This window comes from Cervus elaphus, unplaced genomic scaffold (assembly GCF_910594005.1).
Source record: "Cervus elaphus unplaced genomic scaffold, mCerEla1.1, whole genome shotgun sequence".
In the NCBI taxonomy this organism is placed as follows: Eukaryota; Metazoa; Chordata; class Mammalia; order Artiodactyla; family Cervidae; genus Cervus; species Cervus elaphus.
The window spans coordinates 190,528-201,236 of record NW_025316746.1 but is presented as its reverse complement, the minus strand read 5'-3'; the positions used below and the strand labels follow the sequence as shown (position 1 = coordinate 201,236).

The window sequence follows — 10,709 nt, the reverse complement described above, 5'->3', positions numbered from 1 at the left end:
AATCATTAAAAGGAAAGAGAAACAAAAGAGCAGATACATAACAAAATTGGGTTTTTACCAACATCCAGACTCAAAACAGCGCGGGGAAGTTCCATGTAACAGCAGCAATCTGAAACCCCAATTGGGAAAAGGTGCTAGGCAGTGTCCACTCCACAGGTGAGACTTCGAAATTGCAGTTTGGGGGTTCCTGTTTATAATCCCAGGCTGCAAACTGATATTATCATCCATCTGTGAGCAAACTGCAGCTCTGATGTCACGTTAATCTTTCACAATGCTGTATGTTTTATCTTGTGAGTGTTGATACTCTCTGGCCTGGGAGATTGGATCTCCAGAGCTCAGGAGAATTCCAAGACTCACTCCCTATCTTATCTCTGATGCTGCCCAGCGGGCTGGTAACAGCTAGTGTATGTGCAAGGCAGGCAAGTCAGGGACAAGTCAGAGGCCTGCTCTGCTTTCTTTGTCTCTGAAGCCTGAAAAAGACCACTTCCCTAACAGTGCCTGCAGTGCAGGAGACATAGGAGATTTGGGTTCAATCCCTGGATCGGGAAGATCGCCTGGAGTAGGAAAGGGCAAACCCGTTCCAGTCTTCTTACCTGGAAAATCCCATGGGCAGAGCATGGAGGGCTACAGTGTAGGGTTGAAAAGAGTTGCATGTGGGATCAGTTGTGAGGTTAGAGGTACAGGTGACGCTGTTTGTGATATCCTGGGTCACACGAGAAGCGTTATTTTACCCACCATGTGTGTATTGAAATCTCCCTCTGTTTTGATTACTGATTCAAGTTTGGATTTTAAGATTTTTGTTTAGGTAACTCTGTGATTACACAGTTTTTTACATTTATGGTCTCTCCTCCACATTTTATCTACTATTTTAAAAAAACAAGAGTTCAAAACCATTAGTGACCTCGAATATAGATTCTTTTGGTCTAGATCCTAAAAATTAAAAAGGAAATCTGGACTTCAAATTCCAGACAATATTGACATGGTGGGGGGTGAGAATGAAGAGAAATAAAACAAGCTAACTAATATTTACGTTATACTCAGGAGGAGGATATAGATTATTATTCTAGAAGTTAGAAAAGTGTAAGTTTAAATACACCTGTACATACAAAATGTATATGTATAAAAGTTGACTTATAAAGTACTAAAAATTTAGTACTAAATATTTAATATTCAGAAAAACAGAAATCCATTAAGCAGTGATCAAACCAGTCAATCCTAAAGGAAATAAACCCTGAATATTCACTGGAAGGACTGATGCTAAAGGTGAAGTTTCAGTACTTTGGCCACCTGATGTGAAGAGCCGACTCACTGGAAAAGACCCTGATGCTGGGAAAGATTGAGGGCAGGAAAAGGGGGCGACAGAGGATGCAGTGGTTGTATGGCATCACTGATTCAATGGAAAAGAGTTTGAGCAAATTCTGGGAGATAGTGAAGGATAGAGAAGTCTGGCATGCTGCAGTTCATGGGGTTGCAAAGAGTCAGACAGGACTTAGCAACTGAACAACAAGAAGAACAACAAGAACTGTTCGTTTGCACTTGAAAGGTGACTGTAGGAAGAAAACTTCCAGTTGAATATGAAACCCATTTGCTAATTGTGTGTGTTGGGGGGTGGGGAGGACAAAGCTTTTAAATTATACAATGTAAAAAAACTGTTTGCATCTAACACAGGTACACACACATGCATATCCTCACGAGTGCATACACAAAGATTTAAAATAAGTCAACAATCAAGTGTTAATTATGTTAGTATAGATATATCTTTCTCAGGAATTAAGACTAAGTCAACAAAAACTTATTTGAAGATACAGAGGATTTGAAGAGCATAGTTAACAAGATCAATCATAAGTGTACTACACCTGCACCATTTTTATCCGAGTACATTATATTGAAATTCACATGCAAAACTGATTAGAAACTGACCATGTGTTAGATGACAAATGAAAACTCAACAAGTGCTGAAAAAACTGAAGCCATACAAGATATATTTACTAATCATAATGCAATGAAATAACTACAAATACGATCCTTGATCTATACTGTTGGGGAAAAGCACATAGTTAAAGAAGCTATCAAAATAAAAATTATATATTCCTTAGAAATAAAGTGAACATTACATATTAAAACCTATATGAAGAGGTCAGAGGAAAATTCAGAGCTTTAAAATGCATTTATGAGAAAATAAGAACTATTAAAAACAATGAATTAAAAGCTATTAAAAGTTAATAAAGGAATAAACCCGAGGAAAGCAGAAAAAATAAATTAGGATAGAAATCAATGGAACAGACTTCCCCACTCCCCCAAAACAATTAATTAAAACCATAATCTGGTTCTTTGAAAGAAAATTTAAAGTTACTCCTTTAATAAACAAGTTTGAAAGAAAATGTACACAACTATCAGCAACATTTGATACAGAAGTATTAAAATGGTATGTATATTTTGGTACATAGATTCCTTCTCAGACTAGGAACCTCCTGTGTGTTCTGAAGCGGGCCTGGACTCTAGCAGAAGCTCCCGTGATCCCCAAATGAGTTTAGGGCCCTCCCTACAGGCTGGAAGGTGAGAAACAACTACTCTTCTCCACACCTGGTTGCCTGTTCAGCTCCATAACAGTGCTTAGGTCTAGCCCTGGGGAATATAAGATAAGGGCCCAAGGGCTATGAAGCCTTCGTAAATCCAACTGGCCCTGGGTGTTGTCCCTGCTGAGACCGAAAGCGAAGGTAAAAAAAACCCAACCTCCCTCCTCTCTCCCAGCCAGCTGCCTCAGTCCGCTCTGGGGCCTTGTTCTCAGTCCCGGAAACGTCTTCCGGAAAAGACAGGCCTTGGACCCTTGCGGGAGAAGCTCCGCGGTTCCCAAAAGTATTTGAGAGCAGCCTGTGAAGAGCCTAGGGGCTCCCTGCCCAGCAGCCTGCACACTCTCCCGGCCGCGGGTCCCTTCCTGGCTCTTGATGGTGACGGAACCAGCAGGGAAGTCATCAGTGCTCCACTGGACAGCCGCCTCGTACTCTCCACCTGCTCCCTCCCTGCTGCCGCCGCCGAAGCCAGCCGCCTTTTTCTTTAGGTCTCGCCCAGACGGCTAGCGCTCCTCCCCTTCCGGTGAACCCTGGACCAGGTTTCAGCCGAGGCCGCGGCCGCCAGCAAACTCTCGCGTGCCCCGCGCCCCCTGGCAACCCCAGCGCCAGACGGCGGCCGAGAGCGCAATCGCAACAGGCGGCCGGGGGTTGGCGCCGCCGCCGCTGGGCCAGAGAGCGGGACAAGGCCGTCCCTGTCCGCCGATCCGACCAGAGCTGATTTTTTGCACTGGCTGACTCTGGGGAAGCAAATATTTGTCTTGGGACTTTGGGGAGAGGTTTCAGAACGCGTGCACCCTGCCAGCCTCTGCGCCGCCGCATCCCCGAGCCCTGGCCCCAGTCTCTGGCGAGCTACGGTCGCGATGTGCATAAGAGATCACAGGATGGCGCCAGCGGTCTGCCGAGGGATACCGTCGGAGCACGAAGACTCCTCCGCGTCAGTCCCAGAGCTACCGCTTTGGTCTGTCCTTCCAGTAGCCGGTTCTAGCAGGTAAGTGTGGAGCTAAAAAAAGTTTTAATGACCGTTAGTGTAGCAGTTTTACAGTGGAATCTACTAACACCAGTTAGAAACAGAAATGATTGCAGATTTGCAACCAAGTGAAAATATGAATAGGGATTTACAGTATCTAGTACTGTGACCGAAATTGCACATCCGTGTGCCCCATGCACTGTGAGGCCCATCAATACTAAACATGAGTCTGGAACAGAGAAGGGTTTATTACAGATTCATACAAGCAAACGGGTGGCTCATGTGCTAAGAACCCAAAGTTACCGAAAGCTGTCAGCACGTCCCTTTAAAATCAAAAGGTGAGGGATGGGCATGGTTAGCTGTTGCAGACTTCTGGGTGTCAGATCCTTTGTTCTCAAGGTCAGGTCATGGTCAGCTAATGATGTTCCTGTAAATCTCTGCCAGATGAATGTTATTCTCTGTCCTGACAAGAAAGGGCAAAGTCCCAAGGCACAGCTTTTACCCTCCAAGGTCTCAGTCCTGGCTAAGAGGAGGCAGATCTCAGTTGGCTCCTTCAGGGCCAGGTTCCCATGCCCTGCCCAGCTGTCATCCCTGAGGGAGCCAGGCATCCAACCCAAGTGGCCCTCAGTCTCCTCAGGCCGTCCAAATGGGGAGACCAGGTCTCACAGACTGTGACTCATAGACAGCCACTGCTAGTGGGTCAGAGAGACAGGGATGGGGGAGAGGTTCACTGCTTCTCAAGTCCTGGGCCATGGCTAGTGGAGGGCCTTAGTGAGGGCTCTGGAGCCCTGCAGGACGCAGTCCCCAGTCTGCTCCCTGGGCCCTCCAGCTCATCTGCTGGTCCAAGGCTGGGTAAACTGGAGGGCCTCCAGGAGAAGGCCTGCATCTGCCTCTTACCTTACTCTCTACCTGATGACCATCACACCATGGACCCTTGACTGAATCACTTCCCCAGTGGTCCTTCATTGACAGTTACCGATGGGCAGGGCACAGTGCAGTGCTGACCAATAGCTTAGCAGGACAACTAACTGTCCCTCATTGACAGCTGGTTGCTTATGGGCAGGGCCCATGCTTGAGGCACTGAGCAATGGCTGAACAAGATTTGTTGCCTATTAACAGGGTGCACAGTAATGAGGTGCTACTGCTAAGGGCTGTGCTCATCCTGCTCTTGGAATTCCTCCCTTTTCTTTGATAATCCTTAATCTTGAGGGTAACACGTGGATATGTTTAAACTGGGCAGAGGAACTCAGTTTTTAGATTGGCTTGTTTCAACCTCCAGTTCCATTTCATCCTTCCCCAAGTCTTAGAGGGAATGGAGTGACAAATGGTCTAGCTGCTTCCTGCTGAAGTGCAGCATAGTCCTACCTTGATTTGGGGAATGGATACCAAGTTGGACATATTCCTGTGTTTCCAATTCCTTAATTCGAATCTTGTATAAGCATTTAAGGAGAATAAGCCTGATAAAACATTTTGGACCTGACACTCTTGGGGAAACTTGCGTCCAGATAGTCAGACTCACAGAAGTATAATTTACCAAACTGCTGTAGGTCAGAGTAAATTGAGGGGAACTGCTCCTGCATATCTGGAGAATACAGATCCAAATCAGTAATATTACAGACAAAATCCATAAACATTATAACCATATACACCAGTTTACGTACAGTCCACCAGTAACCAATCCTTTTGTTATGCTTCTTAAAATGATAAGATGCCAGAACTTGGGCAAGAACAATGCATGTCACAAAGGCCCTGGCAAAAGTGGTATTTGATAATGCAGGGTTGTTCCTGTTTTTCTCTAAAGGAGTCACAGTTCGCCCCTGAGTTTTCTGCCTTTTTTCCTTGACCTTCATGCTGCCAATAGAGCTGTGCTATTTCAGAAGGCAAAGTAAGCAATACTGAGTTTAGGTTTTCATTGTGTTTTATGAAAACCAGATTTTTCTGAAGCTAGTACTGCATAACTGTCTTAATTAAGCAGCTAACAGTTCCTCTTTCACTGTTTATTCCTGAATACCGACATATAGCACAGTCAAAATCCCCTTTCCTTTCCAGGGTAAGTGTCACTGTAAGATTGTCTTGTCACTCTGCTGACTCTGCTGCAGACAGCCTTAGGGCTCATCATGGCTGCCAGTGAAAAGGGAAGGTTTGCTTTCCCTACAAGTTTGATATAAATTTTTTTACCAAATTCAGTGATATATCTGACCTATGTTTGTTTAAAAGTCCTTCCTATGAATCTTCTTGAAGATTTAGCACTTTTGCAAAGCATCCACTTAACTGGCTATTAAAGACTTAAAAAGGCAAGGGTAAAGATCTGATCACAATGTGTTGACAAAGAAGCTTAATCACGTTGCTGTGATTCAACCAGAATTATGGCTGATAGATTATACCAGGACATAGAGTAACATTTACCCATACAGTATAATCTTAGAAGGCTTATCATTCATTTGAAAATACTTCCTGTGTAATTCAACACACAAAATGAAACTAATTCAAATAGTTTCAAAATACTTGGTCACTTGGTCAAATAAGATCATTGGTCACTGTAAGACGATATAAATAAAGTCTAAAGGTTATGTAAATTATGGCACAAGATCTGGTACTCAATAAATACTTAATAAATGGATGACTAAAGGATAAAGGCAGTGAGGTTAGTTAATACTGCCATCACCTATGTCTTCACTAGCAATCTTCGGACCCAATTTCCTTCAAGTTGCTCCTCCCAATGTGAGTCTTTGCTTAGTAGTTGAAGGTTTGGGAGGAAACCTGAAATGCTCATAACTATAGGTTCAAAGGAACCTCCTCTGAAAATACATATTGGCATTATCTCATCTTGGGGGACTAAATCTCCTTTAGGTTATAGCATTTTTATCTAGAGCTGGCTGCGTGGAAACTTCCCAGAAGTATAAGTTTCTGAAGCAGTTCTTATTCTGGAAACAAAGGAGAAACCCTTAACTGGTAGAAGATAGGCCACTATTTTCTGACAAGGAAGCACATCTCAAAATCGTATGTCAGGAGGAAACCACTGAAGTGTAATGCTGAAGCTGATGGTGATCTCCTTAGGAAATTGATCTAAGCCTTAGGAATGACTGCCCTTCTAAAGTAAAAAGACCAGCATCTGATGTCAAGTTTGCAATTCCAAACATGCCATGCTGTTAGTCACTGCAAGATTGATTCCTGGTCCAATATTTGCCTTTTTTCTATTATAAATATTATAAATGCAGAAAATGTGAAAGAAGAAAACAGAATCATTCACCACTCAAAGAAAGACAGCATTAAAATGTGGAGAATTTCCCTCCTGTCATTTTTCTATGCACATTTTAGCATAATTACATTTGTGTGTTATATGTAAAGATTTTACAGTCTGATTTTTTTTCAGTTTAAAGTGATAGTATAGTATTTCTCCATTTTTTTTTTGCAAGTTATCCACATATATTAGCAAAATCCATTTACCTAAGTTTAATCTAATTTCAGTCTGACCATGCATAAAACTCCTCATGTGTTTTTACTCAGCACATATATCCTACTCTCCTATTATATACTGATAATTTTTTCCTTTATTTTTAGTAGCTTTAATTACAAATTTAGATCAGAATCCTCAACTTTTTTTTTTTTTTAGAATCCTCAACTCTTAAACACCTTAATTTTTAGCGAAAACCAAGAGGCAAGTAATTGTGAACTGTTTGTCATACCAGCATTTTCTGATTGGAAACTTATGGACTGTAGCCCTCCAGGAAAAGAACACTGGAGTGGGTTTCCATGCCCTCCTCCAGGGGATCTTCCCAACCCAGGGATCAAACCCACATTGCAGGCAGTTTCTTTACTGTCTTCAGTTCAGTCGCTCAGTCATGTCCGACTCTTTGCAACCCTATGAATCTCAGCACGCCAGGCCTCCCTTTCCATCACCAACTCCCAGAGTTTACTCAGACTCATGCCCATCAACTTCAGTGATGCCATCCAGCCATCTCATCCTCTGTCGTTCCCTTCTCCTCCTGCCCCCAATCCCTCCCAGCATCAGGGTCTTTTCCAGTGAGTCAACTCTTCGCATGAGGTGGCCAAAGTACTGGAGTTTCAGCTTCAGCATCAGTCCTTCCAATGAACACCCAGGACTGATCTCCTTCAGGATGGACTGGTTGGATCTCCTTGCAGTCCAAGGGACTCTCAAGAGTCTTCTCCAACACCACAGTTCAAAAGCATCAATTTTTCGGCGCTCAGCTTTCTTCACAGTCCAACTCTCACATCCATACATGACCACTGGAAAAACCGTAGTCTTGACTAGATGGACCTTTGTTGGCAAAGTAATGTGTCTGCTTTTTAATATGCTATCTAGGTTGGTCATAACTTTCCTTCCAAGGAGTAAGCGTCTTTTAATTTCATGGCTGCAGTCACCATCTGCAGTGATTTTGGAGCCCAAAAAAATAAAGTCTGACACTGTTTCCACTGTCTCCCCATCTCTTTCCCATGAGGTGATGGGACCAGATGCCATGATCTTAGTTTTCTGAATGTTAAGCTTTAAGCCAACTTTTTCACTCTCCTCTTTCACTTTCATCAAGAGGCTTTTTAGTTCCTCTTCACTTTCTGCCATAAGGGTGGTGTCATCTCCGTATCTATTGATATTTCTCCCAGCAGTTTTGATTCCAGCTTGTGCTTCTTCCAGCCCAGCGTTTCTCATGATGTACTCTGCATATAAGGTAAATAAGCAGGGTGACAATATACAGCCTTGATGTACTCCTTTTCCTATTTGGAACCAGTCTGTTGTTATTACTGTCTTATTTGACCTCTAATAAATGTAGGTACATAGTAGTGTTACGTTTAGCAAGACAACAAACTTAAGCTAGCTTCAATACCAGGTATCAATTCAGTACTGAATATCATTCCCAGATCATGATGATTTGAAATTCATTTTGGCCAAGTTTCTAAATATTAGGAAGTATTTAATTTACAAATTTACAGAAGTGCTTACTTTTGAGTCAGTTAAATAGAGATCATTTACAAATTAACTCAGAAGTATTATAACCAAAAAATGGTCCAGTTCTGGAGAATGCAGCTGAACAAGCTGTATTCAGGAAACAAATTTGAGTTTCCCATAGCCGGCACACTTACACACTAAAGAAACACAAACACACACAAAAAAATGTAATCCCTGCAGGACAAAAACAAAGGGGTGAAGTTCAATGACTTCCTCAACTTTTTCAAACCAAGATTCCTCTTATTGATAGCAAACAACATGCAAATTGAAAGCCAGGAAATCATGACTACATGTGTCATGGCAATCCACCTGACAAACACAAAACCAGAAATAACAGTAGGAATAAGTTAACTTTACTTAGTTAATGTCATGCTTTCTCCTAGAAGTATTTTTTGTTTTCTCAGTGTCAGAATTCTGAAAAAGTATCTCATCAAGCCAGCTTTCTCCAACTGCATATACAAAAAAGGGCCAGTTTTGGAATTTAAAAAGTTTCATCTTGACCAATTCCGCAACCCCGCCCCCCACCCCGAGTCTAAAGAATATAGTGGCCATGAAGTGTAAAAAAAAAATTTTTTTTTTTAACCCTAGGGGGGGACTATAAGATGGAATAGAGCTCTGATTATTATCAAATACCAGGTGTTATCAAATACCAAACAAACAAATGCAGTGCAAAATGGTCTCTAAGATTCACAGTTCCCTAGCACCAAAAAAATGAGACTTCCACCCATTGCAAACAGAATATTCCAACCAATGTTCCACCACAGGCGAAACCCAGCTCAGTAGGGAAGGATACCTGGTGTCATCACATGCTAGCTCTATTATTCAAAGACGTCTCAACTAACCAGTGGAAATCCTGATTCACAAACATACAACATGCAAATAACAAACGTGGTCCCACGCACAGAAGGACAAACCAGAGTGGTCCACCCCACAATGATACACACAAAAACACAAACAACAAAGAAGCTATAGTCACACAGACAGATAATTAGAGAAGGTGAGTCTGAAATTCCTTTTCCACTACCAGAGGTCTCCAGAGTAGCCTAGCTCTCAAAAGAGAACAGACCCAAAATGGCTCACTTTCTGCAAAGGAAGTAGCCCAAATGGAGTGGACAGAATTCCTAGCTTGTGCAAGCTTGAGTGACTTACTCAAGGTGACACCAAATGTGGACCATAGCTCTGGATGTTTCTTTGCTCCAAACAGCCGTGTGCCTTGGGGCAGCTGGCGCCTGTAAGGGAGAGTCCCTTCCATTTCCCCAGAGCAAAATGAACTCCAGCAGCTGCTGGGTACTTGAGAAGGGGATGCCCCTGGCCAGGGTCAGCCTGCCATGGGCACAGAGGTCCTGCCCCAGTCACCATAAATTGTTACTGAAATCGCACATCCTTGTGCCCCCTGCACAGTGAGGCCCATCAATACTAAACATGAGTCTGGAACAGAGAAGGGTTTATTACAGATTCATACAAGCAAACGGGTGGCTCATGCCCAAAGAACCCAAAGTTACTGAAAGCTGTCAGCACGTCCCTTTAAAATCAAAAGGTGAGGGATGGGCATGGTTAGCTGTTGCAGACTTCTGGGTGTCAGATCCTTTGTTCTCAAGGTCAGGTCATGGTCAGATAATGATGTTCCTATAAATCTCTGCCAGATGAATGTTATTCTCTGTCCTGACAAGAAAGGGCAAAGTCCCAAGGCACAACTTTTACCCTCCAAGGTCTCAGTCCTGGCTAAGAGGAGGCAGATCTCAGTTGGCTCCTTCAGGGCCAGGTTCCCATGCCCTGCCCAGCTGTCATCCCTGAGGGAGCCAGGCATCCAACCCAAGTGGCCCTCAGTCTCCTCAGGCCGTCCAAATGGGGAGACCAGGTCTCACAGACTGTGACTCATAGACAGCCACTGCTAGTGGGTCAGAGAGACAGGGATGGGGGAGAGGTTCACTGCTTCTCAAGTCCTGGGCCATGGCTAGTGGAGGGCCTTAGTGAGGGCTCTGGAGCCCTGCAGGACGCAGTCCCCAGTCTGCTCCCTGGGCCCTCCAGCTCATCTGCTGGTCCAAGGCTGGGTAAACTGGAGGGCCTCCAGGAGAAGGCCTGCATCTGCCTCTTACCTTACTCTCTACCTGATGACCATCACACCATGGACCCTTGACTGAATCACTTCCCCAGTGGTCCTTCATTGACAGTTACCGATGGGCAGGGCACAGTGCAGTGCTGACCAATA

General features: G+C 43.6%; 1 protein-coding gene across 2 annotated transcripts in view; it reads left to right on the top strand.

The window, feature by feature from the left end:
* Positions 1–1,982: 1,982 nt before the first annotated feature.
* Positions 1,983–10,709, top strand: part of LOC122691338 (myomegalin-like) — a 70,669-nt gene continuing 61,942 nt past the window's right edge. The window contains exon 1 of one of the 2 annotated variants that reach the window (XM_043897945.1): positions 1,983–3,558. In XM_043897945.1, the coding sequence (XP_043753880.1) occupies positions 3,431–3,558 (128 nt within the window). In that variant the 5' untranslated portion in view covers positions 1,983–3,430. The remainder of the gene's footprint in view (positions 3,559–10,709) is intronic. The other variant, XM_043897946.1, reaches the window with a different exon arrangement.